General features: G+C 43.7%; 1 protein-coding gene across 4 annotated transcripts in view; it reads right to left on the bottom strand.

Moving 5' to 3' along the window:
* The window catches only part of SCAP (SREBF chaperone), a 65,919-nt gene that overhangs the window by 23,230 nt on the left and 24,363 nt on the right, over positions 1-18,326 (bottom strand). For all 4 annotated transcript variants that reach the window (XM_074844669.1, XM_074844660.1, XM_074844652.1 and 1 more), the window contains 6 exons: positions 10,789-10,918; positions 8,880-9,037; positions 4,905-5,125; positions 3,209-3,314; positions 2,069-2,241; positions 1,263-1,389 (listed from right to left, as the gene is read on the bottom strand). In XM_074844669.1, the coding sequence (XP_074700770.1) occupies positions 1,263-1,389; positions 2,069-2,241; positions 3,209-3,314; positions 4,905-5,125; positions 8,880-9,037; positions 10,789-10,918 (915 nt within the window). The remainder of the gene's footprint in view (positions 1-1,262; positions 1,390-2,068; positions 2,242-3,208; positions 3,315-4,904; positions 5,126-8,879; positions 9,038-10,788; positions 10,919-18,326) is intronic.

Genomic DNA, 18,326 nt, shown 5'->3' with positions numbered 1-18,326 from the left:
GTTTCAACCCCGAAGGAAACTGTCCATGCAATCATTTTAAGGCAAAGAAATTTTGCTGGAGAACTATTTTAGAAATAAGGACTAAAGTAACTCTTTCTATCCTGTAGGAGGAATAACTAGATTAGTTTAGCCCTTCTGTGTGACAGCAGTAAGGGTTACAGGATACAAAGACCTTGGTCATTGCACTAACCAAAACTCTTCCCTTGGATTCCTCCCATGTATCTGCATCCAGATATTGCCTTTTTTCTTACATTAAAATTATAAACTCCCAGTGGATACTAGCTGATTTATTTGTACAGCTCACAGAATAACGTGTTCTTGATCCATAATTAAGGTTCTGAGGCACCACAGCAGTAAAACCAGAAACAACAAATATTTCATCTTCTTAAGTCAATTATTCATAGTTCTTTTAGGCTCCTGGGAGAGGAATTCCGCCAACTAGGTCTGGCTCCTGGTAAACTATCACCAGCATTGAGGAGTCTCCCTCATGGCTCAGACTTTTCCTTGTTCCTGCAGTATATAGCTGCGAGGAGCAGATGGGAAGAAAAATTATGGCTGTTTCCTTAACTACTTGGGAAAGGGATCGGAAAATCAAAAGAAATATTCGGAACTGAACTTTAATTAATGAGAAACGAACAGTGTGTGGAACGCAGGTAGGTGAGGTGCCAGTTAGAGCCTTCTCAGGGGTTTCCAGCTTGACACAACATCAAAAGTCCCAAACGTCAACTCTGACATGCACAGGAACCCCAGTTAAAACAAAAGCTGACAACTATCAGTGGTGGGCACAAAGTCACCCAGGTAGTCTCCCAGGCAAAAATATCACAGGTCAGTTCTGCCACCTTGAAAGATTTATGCGAGTAAAATGTAACGAGCCTCCGTCAGCCAGAGAAAAGGTAACAAGTCACTGCAGGAGGCAGGTATGTGAGAGCCTACTTAGCTGCCAGGAAATCAAGTTATGAATAAGACGTTGTCCCAACAATTCCTTCTGCTTTAGGCAGAAAGAGCCAACTGCTAAGCAATAAGGCATCTCCAGGACAACTGGGACCCAGGCAGGTCTAGTTGCTGGCCAGCAGAGAAACACATGGCCCTGCAGCCCAGGAGAGCATCTGATGATAATTTTGCACAGCAGTGTGTAAAAGAATATCACATAAGCTTATTTGAAAAATACCAGATCTTAAAGATTAAGCATTTAACAGCTGTTTTCAAATGATTTCACCTCCATCTACCCTTCTTTAGGAAGAGGTTCAGTGCCGGAAACGTACCCTCCATTAAGAGTAGGTGTCAAACCAAACAGTGTGCACAGCCCAACGGACATGAGCAGAGAGCTGAGCACCGTCACGACCGCTGCCAGCGCCAGACCCCATTTTGATTTCACCATGTCAATCTTCCCTGAAAAACAGAATGCAAAGTCTCTGTTACCAAGAAGAAGAAAATGACATTATTAATACAAAATCAGGAAGGGACCCTCATCCTGACTGATTTCAGCAGGTAGCTTTAATACCCTGCAGTCCAGAAGTGATGGTAGTTCAGTCTCAACGTCTGAAACGCAGCTCCCAGCCCCTCCCAGTACATAAGAGGTACTGTCAAAGGGGTGGGACAGAGGATAACGCCATGGCTTGCAGCTCAAACTAGTTGAGGTGTGAAAAAAGGAACTTCAATGCGGCTAGTAAGGTCTAAACCCACCATCTCAGAACATGTATTTGATCTGTCTGACAATGAATTAGTCTCTCTAAACTGGAAAAAATTTCATTACTATGGCATTTGAAGCTGCCTAAGACAGAAAACATCTCAGAAGAAGGAGTAACACAACGCTGGCTAAGAGGGACAAATTAGCAGAAATCAGATAAGTGGGACTACTAATTCTCTACACAACAGTTCAGGGTAAAATTTCAGCACCACCCTTTGTGCTGAAACAGGAGGGAACTGCAGTGCTATGGACAGGAGTCTCTCTCATCTGTAGCCAGGGAAAGGGCACCACACCACTGATCCCTTCAATATTCAGCTGGCAGGTGTATAGGTAGCTTATTAACTTGCTCTCCCCTCAAGGCTCTCCACCCCACAAACCTACGTGTGGAGAAGTAGATGTAAGCGAAGAGTATGATGTAGGTGGTGACGAGGGGTATCAGCTCAGCAATGCCAATCTCTTCCTTGAAATGGACGTGAACGATGTTCTCCTCTCGCAGCGTGCAGTTAGGGCTGGGATGGAGCAGCTTAAGGCGAGAGCGGAGGCTGCTGAGGAACCTGAGATGGAAAGCAAGCAGGAGGATGTCATCTACACTGTCCCCAGCACACAAATCCAAGGAGGAGTGCAGTGAGTATAGATCAAGTAGGAAGAAGCTCCATAGATTCACACAGACTTACAGAGCTCGGTTCTCTCTAGGCCTGACTCCTAAGTCTGTTCCTCTGTGGCCCAAACTACATTCGTCACATCTGTACTGTGGCAATCTCACAGACCTTGATTTCTATGAAGATTCAAAGACAGCTGTGAAGACTCAGCAAAACTATTTAAAGCAGGGGCTCATCATCCAAAATCTTGGCCCGGGGAAACATCACATGCTGCTGTCTGAAACATCCCCTGAATTTTACCCAAGCATGGCTGATGAAAGGTGCTACATGACACTCCTTGAAGCTGAAGGGTTCTTGCATGGGCGGCAGCAGAGCAAGTTCAGCTACTGTGCTGCCAATTCTGTCCCAGGCATTCCTTGGGGAATTCTGTGCAGCACTGAGCAGAGTGTTTAGTCCTCAGATCCACTCAATCCAAGCCAGCTTTGCCAACAGTGCCGAAGGGGTTTCACAGTTGGTATCGGTTGGATTAGTGCTTACTGGAAAGTAAAGCGCTCTGTGTACCAGGAACTGGGTCAAAACAGACCTACTGGGCCTTGGCTGCAACCACAACAGCTCTGTGTGCAGATGAAGCCATCATCAGAGGAACTCCCACTGGCAGCTTTAGGTACTATATATACTTTTTGAAGAGAAACTGAGAACTGATGGTATTTTATTTCCTTAAAACACAGCAAGTTTTCTCCCCAAAACAGCACCCTGCTTTTCTATAGCACGTTCGGAAGATCCTAAAATACTCCAAAACACAAGAAAATGGAGAGTAAAGAAAAAAATAACAGCAATCAGAGTAGAAGAAACAAACAGCAAACTTGCCAAGAATTGAACAAGGGCTCCCTAACACAGAAATAGTACAGCTAAAGCTCCTTACCTGGAGTCATATCGCTGGAGACCCAGTGTGACAGTGTATGATACCACTCGCTTCCTATTATAGAGGTTCACCCCGCTGTACTTCCCAGGGAGTCCAAACAACAGATCTGAGAAAACACAGTATGAACGAAACATCAGGATAACAATAAAATAAACAAAAAAGATGCATGACAAGAGGTGTTCATTGTAAGAATGCTGAATGAGAACTACTGTTCATATAGGAAGCACTTCCTTGGTGCTCTGGTGAGACCTTATCCGTGTGGATGAATACCTGATGCAGGGCAGTAAAGATGGAGCATCTCTTCTCAGTGGTGCCCAGTAACAGGACAAGAGGCGACTGGCACAAATTAAAATATGGGAAATTAATCCCTTTAAACACAAGAAAAACTTTCCTTCCTGTGGGAAGCTATCTGTCCTCATCATCTTCTTCCTGACCAGGCAGTCTGTAGCAGACAAGGTCTGCCCTCTAATTCTAACCCGTAAGCTCTCAACTAGCTCATCACTCATTCCCCTAAGCAAAGCTCCATGCATTCCCGCTGCTCGCTCACACAAAGGACAGCTCCCCCTCATCCCAGCCTGTCCTTCCAGAAGAGCCTGTGTTTACCCCCGGCAGCACCCCAGGACATGCCATCTCTGTGAGCTGGATGAGGTTGTAGCCCTTCAAACTGCACACACCTCTAATTCCTCCTGTTTGTTCCCCATGCTCTGTGTGTTAGCGTACAGGCATGTCAAGTGGGCACCCAGTTTGTCCTTCAACAGAGGAGACAGGCGTTATCTTTAAGGATGCAGCCAAAGAAATCCTTGGGACACTTGTTTCTGTGCATGTTGGTGCGTGATTTGCACAGTTCCAGGAAGACTTTGCATTGCTAAGGACTATTTAATGTCCCTTCTGTTAATCTTCTGTGCTAAAATGCAAGACTTTACGCATCATGATGAACACAGCCACTATTCTCAGGAATTCCCAGGATATTGTGGACCTCTATCTCGTTTGTGAATGAGCGCTCAAAGAGAGGCTCCATGTGCTCCAAACCACAGTGTGCACACACTCTGGATGCTCAAAAAATAGCCTTTAAAACAAACTTACTTTAGGGTTACAAAACCTCTTTTCAGATATGCCATATTATAGGCTTCCTGACACCTACAAAGTTCCTTTAAAACCAAAGGAACAGCATTTCCTCTGGCCTTATGGAACCACCAAACAGTATGAGCCCAGACATGGTTAGACTTATTTTTTTAATTAAGAGAGAAAAATACTTTTATGATATCCAACATCAACCTGGGGCATATGCAAGCAGCTATCTGAATGCACAGGAGGAAGCAGGATGAATGTTCATTTATCTATGACAATGAAACAGCCTTTGAGTATGACAGACAATAGTGTGAGGGAGAAAGATAAGCTAGAGCATATGGAGAGTAAAAGGAACAAAAAGCCTTAGAGAAGTTACCTGCTATTTTTACACCTACAGAAAGGAGTCTGACTGAGTGGCTGACTTTCCACAAATACAGAACTGAGTTCAAATACAAATGCAAAATGAGAGATGACATATATCTGGCAGCTTCATTTCAGATGCTGTGAGTAACAAAACGCCACCCAATTTAGTAGTATTGTCAATCTAGATGTTGGAGATGCTGAGGACAAATTAGAGATGCAAGCTGTAGGCATTTCTCAGAACTTCTCTGGCATTTCAGCATTTTACCTTTGAGAGTAGCTGATGTTTGTAATGTCTTTGGTTCATGCTGGTGGATGGTTTTGATGATATCTGGGTCAGCGTTAAATCGCTCTCGGTCGTTCTGCCAGAAGTTCCCTGGAGACAGTAACAGACAGCCGTGTTCGGGGAGCAGATTCCGCAGCTTCTTGAGGCCAGGCAGAAGATCTGTTACCTGAAGGCAAACTTCCTCCAAGCTTTTGACACCAGAACTGAAACGCAAACAAAGGTTAGACACTACCGTGTATGTTGCAACTCTCACAAACAAAAGGCAGAGCTGCTGAGATGAACACCCCAAGGACCTGCATCACCATGTTACTGCTCTTGTTCTTCATAACTAAGGATCAAGAACCTCGGGCCACAGACCAGGATCTCACTGTAACATGTGTTCAGGCTCCAGAACCCCGTTATCGTTTCTGCGCATACTGTCTGTCCGCACAGCTTTCACTCTTCACCCATCCTAGGTGCCACAACTTTCAGTTCCACATTTAAGATGCCTCCAAACTACAGAGAAACTGCCTCCCTGGAATTCTTCTTTAAAGACCTTAAACTCCTCTGCATAATTCTTTCCACAGATGCAATTGGACATTTTACAGGAATCGTTATTAGCCTTCCTGAAGTGGATTATTTAAGGTGTACAGAGTGCTCTAAAATGTACAAAGGACTCAATATCTGCAACTGCACAAAATGTTTCCAGAATTCCTCCGCATTGTATGGAAAAGAAAATGCCTTACAGGTTCAGAAATTAATAGAGGTGTAACTGGTATGAAATGGAATTTGTGTTTGTCCTCGAACTTCATTTTAACACAATTACATGATTCTTATCAACCAGTAATTCAAGCAAGAGTCAACCTGGGCTTAGAATAGGATCTGACTGTGAAGGGTTAGTGACAAAACCTGTCAGCACACTCTTTGACTGGACAAGGAAGAGCTGCTGGTCCAAAAGAGAATGCGCTACAGGCAACTGGTGGGATTTGCACAGGAAGGGCAAAGTAAATAAAAATATTTAACAAAGGCTAAGTTACAAGAGTCCAGTTTTCCCTGGCTCCAGCCTCGCAGATTACAGAGAAGTTGGCTCCAGACGACAAGACATTGAGGGTCCTGTTGCAAAATGCCTTCTCTAGAGTTTTTTTTCTATAATGACCACAAAGAGCAAACATGGAAACCAACCAGTGTCGATCTGAGTTATGTCTCTGTGAAAACTTCCTTCAGAATCTACATCCTGTCACTATATGGCAAGATACCTAGAAAAGTCACAGCTAGAAAAAGAAAATACTAGAAAATACGCTCGAAAATACCATGTTTATAGGAACAAAAGCTTTCTGAAAGATAATTCAAAGGAACTGATGCAGTGATGCCTCCGATAATAGCTCCAGGAAGAATAAGATGACTATTGTTTTGTATTTCAGCTTTAGCAGACTCTGAAACCAACAGTGATAACAGTTTATACTGCCGATAAGCCTATGTACATTCTTATTTGTGAAGCAAATGCACACAGCTGATGTCCCTACTGGTTCGCTGTGGATGCAGAGTGACACCAAAAAACATGAACTGGAGCAAACGACAAATTTCAGGCCACTTCTGACTTTTTACAAACTATGATGGGCCCAACAGTTTCAGCAAGCTCACAGCTGATGAAAATATAAACACCTTGTGATTCCTACCCAGCTGTCAATAGTCTTCAGCTCCTTCTGTACGTTAGTGTAAAAAGAATGCCTTTTTTCATATTAAGAAAATCAGCTGCATTCAACTTTGATACTGACAAAAAGCAATTGACAATAAGGAACTTCATAATGACCTGAAATATTTCAGAATTTATCTCAGAGTTAGATATTTCCTGAAATATCTGAGTCCATCACCAAAACAGGAGCCCTTATCCCAAGGTTTAGGTCTAAGTGCTTAAGTCTTTTTCTTCTGGTAGCCATGTAAGTTTAATTTTGCTTCCATGTTGCACCACTGTTCATCAAGGGCAACACCAAGGGGAGATAATGAGAAGACAACCGTGCCCTGGGAGCAAGTTGTCTCTAACTTGTAACTGGCAACTATAAACAGATTACTGTCTAAAGTTACACATATGATAAAGGAGGAGATGAACTGAAAACACAGGAAGAATGTCAGTGTCAAGGATTTGTGAGCTGGTAAGAAAGAGCTCCCTATTTAACAGCATAATTGGCATTTCTAAGAAAATGACCACAGAGAGCAGGCAGCTAGCTTGCACAGAATGTTTTTTTTAAAAAAAAAAAAAAAGGACAAATCGCCAAGTAGAGTAAAATGAAGCAATGAAGGATGTGTCAAGGAAGTATGAACAAGCAGTAAATCTTCCCTACCTGTGTGAGTTAGAGGACAAAAAATGAAGAAAGCTCCTGGCTGAAAAGCTAGGAGATGATCAAAGACTCTAATCTCCTCATTTTTCACCACACCTGGCCTGTTCTCAGCATCATTATTCTCACTGAACACGGACAAGTAGGGAAGCATTTCTGTCCTTAGAAAGTAAACCTAGCCAAAAACTTGACCATAGATAAAAACTTAGAATTTGAAGGAAAACTTATTAAAAAAAAAAAAAAATTAGACACAAGTTAATGTGTATCAAATGCACTCTTGGTTTACAAAGAGAAGTACGCCAAACTAGTCTTTTTCTTTAAAATGCCTGACTTCTTGGATGGGGAAAGCACAGCACATCTCATCTACTTGGGCCCCAATAAAGCTTTTGATGCAGCACCACACAGAAAATGCTTTAGTTCACAGGAAAGACACAAAAATTAGCACAAAAACTGTGAGGCAGTAAAGAAATAGGTTAACAGGAGAATGGTCATGGAGCTGCTGAAAGTGGAACACTAGTACTGAGGAAAACAAAGTGGAATTTCTCACAGACAGTTCAGAAAGCCAGGATTATGATATATTTTTATTAATAACCTTGGAATGAGATATAAGAACATCTGCCAATGACACAAAACAAAGAAACACTCTTAATACAGAAAAGGAACAGAATATCTGGAATGGATGATGCAAGGGCCGGAATAAATTTAATCCCCTTTCTATTAACAGTACAAAGTGCAAGACCATGCACTTGGGGACTAAAGAGAGTTTCTGCTATAAGGCAGGAGCTCATCAGCTGGAAGTGACAGAGAGGGACACGGAGACGTTAATTTTACACATTATGAAGTGATTGATTATGTGACTGGCCATGAAAAAGGGACCTGGAATCTCACTATATTTCAGAAAAGGCATTTCTATGGAAAATAACACACAAATGAGACTTCTCTGAGAATACTGTTTTAATCACCCACATTCAGGAAGATACGCTAACAACAGCGCCAAGAGGAGCAACCAGGATGACAAACTGAATACAGAGCATCTTACCAGAGTCAGCCAAGAGTTTTGTATGTTTAGCTTAACAAACAAGGATTTGGGGCGGGGAGTGAGTTCTCCCTGTAAATATCTGGAAGCAGAGGAAAGCTATTTTTGCACAAAGACTGTGCCAGGACAAAACTAAGCAGGTATAAACTGGACCTGAATATAGCCAAATTGGAAAGTCAGGAGAAGGTTCCTGACCACGTGAAATTCTAGAAGAGCTTCACAATAGGCATGGTGGGGTCAAATGAACTTGCTTTAATACGAAGCTTGCATGCTTATGAAGGGATTATATGATGCTGCAATCTGCTGTAACAGGTATAACCTTGGAGGGCCCTTCCACACCTCGCTGCCTAGGACTCTGACTGGAAGGTTCCTGACAACTGTCAGTGACTAGAGGACAGACAAGCTCTCTAGCACAAAAACTAAACTGCTCTATGTGCAGGATGGATATGATGTCACTTGTTAGCAGTGATCGCTCATTTTCTTTCAATTTTGAGAATCTTACAAATTCAAAGCTAATAATCAGACTTACAAGGCAGTGATGTAGAAGATGGGTGTGTACAACAGTGGGTCAGTCTGCCTTCTACACAAACTTTAATGAACAGTAATTACCTGTCTCTCAGGGCATGGTTTCTAATCTCCTCCACTAGCTGGAAGACGCGGGAGAGAGGTGAACGAAATACATCAACAGCAAGGAAGTTCTTCTGCCATGGGGAGACAGTAGCTTTCACAAAGATCTGCTGAATGTAGGCCACAGGAGCACCAACGTACTGTGGGGCAAACCAGAGGGAGAATGAAAACACACGCTGAGTGGGAAGCTGCTCAGCAGAATTAGACCACAGCTTGGCAACCTTTCAGGAAGGGGTTTGCCAGACTATATTTTCCTTTCCCAAATTAGAGGTGAAACATGACAGTACTAACCCAGCAAGAACAAAAAGAGTCTGTTTCTCAAAGAGGCAAAATGCCACTGACCATTTTGGCATCAGTCTGTTGTGCTGCTTTGTGAGGCAGAGGCTCCCAGCTCCTGCTGAATTTGGTACTGGAATGAAAGGCAGGAGCAGGGGCTCGCTGCCTCTCGCAGATGCCTCTCACAACGCTTGCAGTTCCCCAACCTGTGCTGATTCTGCTGTGTGCCATTTAAATCTTTCTGGTGTCTGTGCCCAGGCTGCTGACCCTGCTCTGGGGACTGCAGCGCTGACGTGCCACGGCAGCCAGAACTTTTGTGCTCTATTAGCTGAACTAGGCAACAAAGCAGAAAGGAAGATTTAATCAGCCAGCAGCAGCCCGAGTTAACAGCATAGCACAAAAAGCTCTCAGTGGCACCAGGGAGTGTAGAAGGCAGCAAATTATTTCAATCACAGTGAGAAGAGCACGCATGGAGAGAGTAGAGATTTGAAGGCATCAAAAGCATTAAGCCAACAAGTAACTTCTACTTAAGAGAGGCCCTGGAATGAAAAAGAACAATGCAGGTTACAAAGGATGATTTTACAATTGTTTCCTCATTTCCTGGACCAGGTTATCAGCCTTCTTGGAAACCATCAGGGTTCCAGTTTGCTCATACAAATGAAAAGTTAATTCCTAACCCTTAACACAGGGATATAAGTCCCATTTACCTGCATGACACATACCAGCCAATTAAAGAAAAAAACCAAAACCCACCTTTAGATTCACCAGGTTCTCCAAGCATCCCTACACTCCCTAGACCACACTGTAGTAGCTAGCTCCACAGACAGTGTCTTTGGCTGCCTAAATTAAAATTCAAATGAAAAACTCTTGATTGTGACCTTAAGAAAAAAGCCTGTGTCTTGGAGGTGAAGCCTAGACTACCTACACCATCAGAAAAAATCCCAAACCTGCTAGATGGAATATTTTTAAAGCCAAAGGAGAGAAAAATGCAAGAGCTGAGGAGCTTCTTCCACCTCCAGGCCAGACAGCCACTCCCATTCTCACAGCTAGTTAGTGAACTCTGAAGGATAAGCTGGTTGATAACCAGAATCCCGATCCCTTCGGAGAGACTGACAACACCAAAACCACCACTGCAACGACTGGTAGCATCTCCGCAGACAGTTACAGCAGTAAAGGCTGACTAAATCCTGTTCTCACCCTTCAGAGGAGGCCAAGGGCAGGTGTGTGAAGCTATGTCAGCAGGAGGCTTGTCCTGCTGCTCGAGGGAAACTGCATGCCTTCGTATGGCACTAGGAAATTGGGGCCTGTTATGCCAGAACCCATCATTAAACTTATTTAAAACCTAATAATGCTTTAGAAAGTGTACTACTTGCCTTAGATAGCCTGGAAAAATGGGCTCTTAAACAGCATTTCAAAGCTTTTAACTCTCGTAAATGCCTATCATCCATTTTTCTGACAACGTAAGACTAATACAAGACAAACACAGCCTAAACTTAGCAGTTACACAAAGGAACATGTCACCAGAAATACGTTCTGTTGATCACAATGAAGTGTAGGTCACACAGCAGGGATGTTTCACCATCTCATCCCCAGCCACCCCCAGTGCAGGACTCACCCAGTCGGGACGCTCGCTGAGATCTCCCTGCTGCAGACCCACGTCTGGAGAGGGTGGAGAGTAATCCTTCACGGGGGTGCTGTACTCCACAGGTCCTGTTCCAGGCAGCGGCAGCTTCAGTAGCGGGTAACTATGGTCAAGACATAAGCAAGAAACATTGTGCCTTTTTTTTTTTTTTTTAAACTAGGCTTTTAGACAGAAATGCTCAAAAAATGAATGTGTCATGAAAAACGAGCCCACTCCAGTGAAATCCAACCTCTGCAGGACAGGAGACACAGCTGCAACACAAGAGGACTTTAGCTCTCATCGGAACTGTTTGCTGTGTTTCCCCAACACAGGAGATAATTGGTCTTTCTCCCTTGGAAAGGGATAACTAAAAGTCCTGGGAGAAAAAGGAGGGAAGTTCTTGCAGGACCTCACCTGAATTACTCTCCATCACCTGGAAGTTAGTAGTGCTAAAACCATTAAGTACAGCCATGCCTCAACTATTCTGTAGCCCGCACAAAAATGAGACATTCATCATATTCAGATGGCTGCTTTCCTGACCCAAAATCTATACTCATCACCTAATTTTCCTCATTAAGATTTAAACTATTTCCAATATTTGTCAGTAACTTCATTGGTCCTCAAAGCGCTTTTAATGAGACATCAAAACAGCTACGAAATATTTATCTTCTTGTTCCTTTGCTACTACAATCTTCAGATGATTGTAGCAGCTATCCCACAACAAAGACTTCAAACTATTTGAAGTTGAGAAACAGACATTTCAGAGTTTAGAGTAGTGTTTTGAGCTCCAGAGGTTCTCAAAACTGAATAAAACCGTATCAGAATTGAACTGGTGGAGACCCGACTTTCCTGGGCTTTCTTATGACGTCACTTCTGTCTTTTTGTTGTCTGATGCACAACAATCTATTGGGCCTTAAATTGCTGACATATTTTCCTGTTTATAGTTGAGCTTCTCTTGCCAGAATAAATACAAAGGCCTTGGAATTGTTTTCATGCAATACTCTGCCCACTTCGTTAGGGATCAGCCTGAACCATCAAAGGCCACAGAGGGGACAAGCAGCAGATAAAAACAAGGCTTCAGACTGAACAACAAAAAGCTGAAAAAGAACAATGAAATCAGAAGCAAAGCTTGTTGGATTTGCTATTAGTCTGACAAAAACACAACATCTCATTATTATCATTTCATTGTGCAATGGGAGGGAAGAGAAAAAGGAATAATAAAATCATGTCATAATACATCAGAAGTGAAAATGCCCAACAAAAGCCACAATCTGGAGACACAGCACAGCCTCGTGTCACTGCTCAGAAGCAGCAATCAGTTTTAGTCCTTCTAAATGACACATAGCACCTGCTTGTCACAAATGATCTGCTGAAAACAAAAGCCTGGGGGAGATACATACAGCAATCATCCTGCATCTGACTGAGGCTGAGACATAAATTAAAATAGTAAAATCGAGTATGTGATGAACAAATATGTGATGAACAAAGCAGAATGAGCTGAACAGGTGACTGAGGAAGAATGATTTTTTCACTAAATGATTTTGATGTTGATGTCTGAGCGTGTCCAGAAATCTAAGGAAAACACTTCAGATTCATACTACGTGCTTACCCAGAGCTGGATTTCCCTGTGCAATCACATGTCAGTTTTAAGGACTCAGAACAATAATCTTTTATAAAACTTAACTCATTTAAAATTAGAGGCACTAAGTCTAAGCAGCCAGTGTGCTGCAGGATTACAATGGGACAGGCTGGTTTTGCCTCACCAGCACCAGCAAAACAGATCAGGCTTGAGAAGGGATCTTGCTGCTTCTGAGGCTGAGGCTTCATCTCTAGGACCAGGCTACGGTGAGCTACACCGAAACGAGCAGTGGCCACGGCTGCACCTGAGCAGGAAGCCTCGATATCCAGAAGCTGTGGGAAACGCTGAGAACAACGCAGCTGATGGTCAGATTTCCAGTTTGTGGTGAAGACCTGACCACTGCCAGCGCCCGCAGCTGTGGCACCAAGTAAAGGGTGATGGAAACACTGACTGAGCTCTTCTAGATAATGCTGGGTGGAAAACTGCCTGTGAGCCAGCAACGTGCGCTCACAGCCCAGAAAGCCACCGTGTGCTGGGCTGCACCCAGAGCAGTGTGGGCAGCAGGGCGAGGGGGGGGATTCTCCCCCTCTGCTCCGCTCTCCTGAGACCCCCCTGCACTGCTGGGTCCAGCTCTGGGGGCACCAACAGCAGAAGGACACGGACCTGCTCGAGTGGGGCCAGAGGAGGCCACGAAGATGCTCGGGGGGCTGGAGCACCCCCCTGTGAGGACAGGCTGAGAGAGTTGGGGGGTTCAGCTGGAGAAGAGAAGGCTCCGGGAAGACCTTAGAGCGGCCTCCCAGGACTGAAAGGGGCTACAGGAAAGGGGGGAGGGACTCTTGATCAGGGGTGTAGGGATGGGACGAGTGGTAATGGCTTTAAACTGACAGAGGGGAGATTTAGATTAGATATAAGGAAAAAGTTCTTCCCTGTGAGGGTGATGAGGCCCTGGCAGAGGTTGCCCAGAGCAGCTGTGGCTGCCCCCTCCCTGGAAGGGTTCAAGGCCAGGTTGGACGGGGCTTTGGGCAACCTGAGCTAGTGGAATGTGTCCCTGCCCGTGGCAGAGGGGTTAGAACTAGATGACCTTTAAGGTCCCTTCCAGTCCAAACCATTCCATGATTCTATATTTTACTGAGACTACAAGAGCTGTGGCAGCTGTGTTATTAGAAGACACTGATGCACACCCACCAGGAACAGGACTTCCCAGCACACCAAACACTGGAACTAATTTTTATTATAATCCCCACTTTCAGCAACTATCTTCAGAGAAAAGGCCCCACAGCAAATCCAGGTTTAAAGGATTTAAATAAAGGTTAAAACAGACCCTGTTGTCTGTACACACCTATGTTTACATCCTATAGTCCTTATTGTAACATGATCTAGGCAGTGTGACTTGCTCATGGTATTGTTTTGCAGCAGAGCTCAGGAACAAGACCTACTATTGGGCCTCTTTTCAAAAGCTCCCTCAACTTGAGCCAACTACAACATAAATATATGCCGCCATAAGGGAAGCAGGGACATACATTTACTTATATCACATGGTATTTGAGGATTCACATTTATGAAAAGTTTTGAGAATGTCTGATGGAAGAATATATGAAGTACGCATTCTAGATTACACTTATTTCAGTAAGATGCTAAAACATTAGTTCTTTAATTTATTTAGCCTTATACAGGCATGTGATACCAGCTGATCTTGTCAGTGATACCTGAGACAGACTGACAGCAGAGATAAAAAGAGGACAGAGTGAGAAAGAACCACCCAGTGATACAGAGAAATTCACTAGACCTACTACTTCAGACATCAACCTTAGAGCACCTTCTACTTAAAGAGGTACTTTAAAAAAAACCAAACCAGGAGCTGCTGCTGAGTTGTCAGAAGCATCCCAGCTTCCCACAGATGCTAAACGCTGCAAGGACTGCGAGATGTGACAGGCCTAGGTGCCTTCCACGTGCACGTCTTACCAAAGGCAAGAACTGCTCCAAGTGAGCTACAGACAAGTGATTTCTAGCCCTCAGGTTTGATTCTTCTCACATTTCTCTTTGTTAAGAGATTTTTTTTGACCGTCAGGGAAAGAGGTGAACACCAGAATGAAAAGCATAGAGAAAGGAGGGAAGAAAAGTAGGCTCTAAAACAGATGACATGAAAGCTCAAAAAGTTTTGCTTTTGAGAAGGTTCTTTTTAGATGCTCATGTAACAGTGCACCCTGACACCCTTCTGCAAATCCAAATTAAAGGAAAAATCTACAAGTTGGTATTGCTGAATTCAAGAAAGAGTGCATTTTAGTTACCAAGCATGAGGTAGGTTGAAGCAAAAATGTTCATCCAACTATTTTACATATTTTCAAGACAGCTTAGAGGGCCAAGATGGAGAACTGCCAGGTCAGCCTGAGGCAGCTGGCAACTCAACAGAACTGCAAACCCTACAATTGCATATTCCTCCTTCTCGGAATCAAAGCGGAGATCTCCACCACCCCAGAATAGTCTTCAGCTGGTGAATATGAAGGAAAGCAGAGAACTGCCAGGTCTTAGGTAACAGGGAAGGTGGTGATACATTGCTTTAAAATAGCTACCACCTCCATTTTGAACACTGTAGAACAAGCTTTTAGCTTGTTTCCAGCCTAAACTATCACAAAGATAGAACAACCTGAAAAGCCCATTGCTAATGAAAGATATGAAATTTGATGAAAAGGATCTTGCCAGGGGGTACAGGAGGACAGATATTTGGCAGCAACAGTTCCCTCCTTAGCCTTGGTAAGTGCATAAACATCATTTATCCAGAAACACGTACTGTTTGCTTTGCCCTGTTTCCCACTGACAGGACCCTCAAAAATCTGCACTGCAAAAGTAAAGGTTCCCCTTGCTCTGTGCTGCCAGTTTCCTTTTTTTCTGCAAAGCAGAACAGAGGTCTTGTTACACAGAACTTGCTTCTAGTTTCATCATGCAGTCCCACAGCAGACTGTATTCCCTGTGGATGTGGAACATGAAGAGGCTGACAGCAACTCAGCTCCTCTGGTTATCACACAAGATAGTACAACCTGTAAGACAGTGAAATGTTCTTTTAGAAAGAAATACATGTATGCACACACACACAGAAGGGCTCTGGCTCCAGCCAGTTCTGCAATTCTTTAGTAGCAGAACCTTGTGCTTCAGTCAATGAACACCAGCAAAGACTCACCCTGTTTAATTCTCCCAAACCTGCTTCACAGAGTCAACTGCTTGATTTTAAATTCTTAACTAATAACTATTCTTCAGAACTACACAGGAATTTCAAATTTACCCTGATCACCAGATTTATAGGCATCATCTGTTCTTCTTTGAGCTTGGGAGGAGGAACTACTCTTGTGGCAGTTAGGCTTCAGTGACACTCTCAATCTACTAGGAAAAAAATGCAGATCTTAACACAGATCCATTCAAGTGGGATGGTGAAAATGAATGTAACCTACAAAGGTAAAACAAGAAGTTAACTAACAAGCCCTACATCTGTCACTAGCTCATTCAGCAACAAATCCTCCCTCTGAAGTGAAGACTAACTTGGATTTTCAGACTTTGATTAAGACTATAGAGTAAGAATGAGCCACAGGAATTTTTGCTTTTGCTTTGAATATTAATTTATTAACAAAAACAGATATGCCACACCTTGTCTATAGGTATTAAAACCAGTGTCTGCACAAAATACTTCCAAGGTTAAAGACATAATCCATTCAAACTACCTATAACAGACACTCTGTGGTGACTGTGCACCCTGATCCTTGACACCTGACCTTTCTGGAACAGGAGAAACATCCACGTTAACTCTTGTCACACTGATTGAGAACCAGAACCGATGCTGGACAAATTGTGGACCACACGGTTTATTTCAGCTTTAAAAAACATTTTCTGAACACAAAGATGGTCAAGTTTTACTGAAGTGTGGGGGAGGAAAACAAGAACAACTGAGTTAATTTCTTCTGCAGCAGTTTTCCAAGCTCTCCTGGATTCTGGGTGCATACAGGTGCAGAAGATGACAGTTGTTTCACCTCTCTCCCTTTCAAGAACTCAGGGTGTAAGATCCACCCTTGCTTGCTTGAACAATACAATGTCTTTATTAACCATGTTTAAGGCTGAAGAATACAGAATGCCTCCTTTGTGCTCTACCACCTTCTCCTTTTTCCACCCGCTTCTTCAGGGACAGGGACTAACCTTCTCAGCAACACTGAGGATGTTATTAGTTCCTTCCCTGTTGATAAAAGTCAGTATGAAACCACTGGATCACCCGTGTATCATCTTTCCTCATCAGAAAGACCTGCAGTTCCTACTACTTAATTGGTCCATGCTTGTTTCAGACACTAATCTGCACTAGTATGCAAACAGTGCTGAGGGTCTCCTACCAATCATGTCGGACAGAAACACTGCCTGAATGAGCTTCTACCTTGAAGTTGAGCCTTGATTTTTTTCCCCACCAGCTTCTTTCTCCACTTTTCAGCACATTTCTCACTCGTTTTTGCAGTGAGGTGGCTGAGATGAATCAGCGAGATCTGTCTTAAGCAAATGGAACGCTTCTGAAGAGCGCAAACACATTAAATTCCAGCAGTAAATCGGTGCCAAAAACCATTGCTCAGAGTCCTCACGATATGACTGCAGGAAAAAATGCAGATGTGACACTGTGGCCATCAGCGAGTTCCTCCCCCCAGCCCACAGAACGCTTCCACAGGAGGTGGCCACCCAACCGCTCCCGTAAGCCAACGTCTGCAGCGGCTCCTGCAGGCAGCACCCGACCCACACTGTGTGCTGGCCGTGCCCCACTGCTGCCAGCTTTGCATTTATTCAGGTGGACGTAATCTAAAACAAATATACATACAGCTAGCTGTGCTGGGTCAGACCAAGGGTCCATCTGCCCAGCAGCCTATTTCTCATAGCGGCCAACTGCAGATGCCTCAGAGAGAGCAGAAGAATAGGGCAAGCCTATAATGCATGAAATGCCCACCACACGACATAGTTCCAGGACTTAACTTCAACCTAAAAACCTTCAACCTTCAGTCCCCGCAAAAAACCATAAAATTTTACTATTACCTGATGAACAGACTTGGTTAGAAGGATTCTAGTGCAGTACAATCTGCAAAAGCTACTGAGTATCTTGCTGCAGGTTCACACTGTCCTAGTCGCTACCCATTTGTTAAGGGATTAATGTTCAACAGCTACAGTTGCACAAGCCACAGAGCTAACAACTGTGTGCAGCCACATACCACAAGTATCAGATTATTCCACACAGAGCAAACAAGGAAGAGGCATCTTGGACTTCTAAGAATATTTATTAAGTGCTCGCTATGAAGAGCAGCCCCTGAATTTGAGCTCTGGCAAGAAAATACCCAAATTATAGTACAAGCCAAGGAACCTGAAATACTTGGTAATGTAGATTCGTTATTTAGGGTTTTAAATGCATGAAAAATATGTGGACTGTAACTGCAAAGCTACCTAGCCCCAAGAAAACAGGAGTTACTCTCAAATCATCTGATAACAAGGAAAAGTGTGTTCCCTTTAGCACCACTTGCTTTTCCAGCTTGGAAAAAAAAACAGAAGACAGAAGGAAGGAAGCATGGTGGGGAAGGGGACACTCCTAACACCTTCATAAATCAACAAGACTCTTACACTGGAGAAACTGAACAGGGAGCTTAAAAACAGACCTGCTAAATCACTTTGCATTGTACAGCTCCACCATAAACTTCATGGGCAGATTAGGAAGAACACAGACAGTGTGACAGACAGTTTGAGGCTGGAAGGCAGCTCTGGAGACCGGTTTGGAGCAGGGACAGCCACAGCAGGTGGCTCAGGGCCCTGTCCAGATGGCTCCTGAGTATCTCCAAGGATGGAGCCTCCACCACCTCTCTGGGATTACTGCTCCAACGGGTAACAACCCTAAAGTAAAAAAGCATTTTCTGTATAACCAGAATCTCCCATGTTTCAGCTTGTGCCCATT

The sequence above is a fragment of the Strix aluco genome, chromosome 1 (genome assembly GCF_031877795.1).
Source record: "Strix aluco isolate bStrAlu1 chromosome 1, bStrAlu1.hap1, whole genome shotgun sequence".
Classification (NCBI taxonomy): domain Eukaryota; kingdom Metazoa; phylum Chordata; class Aves; order Strigiformes; family Strigidae; genus Strix; species Strix aluco.
The sequence above is the reverse complement of the archived record's forward strand: the minus strand, read 5'-3'. Positions and strand labels throughout refer to the sequence as shown.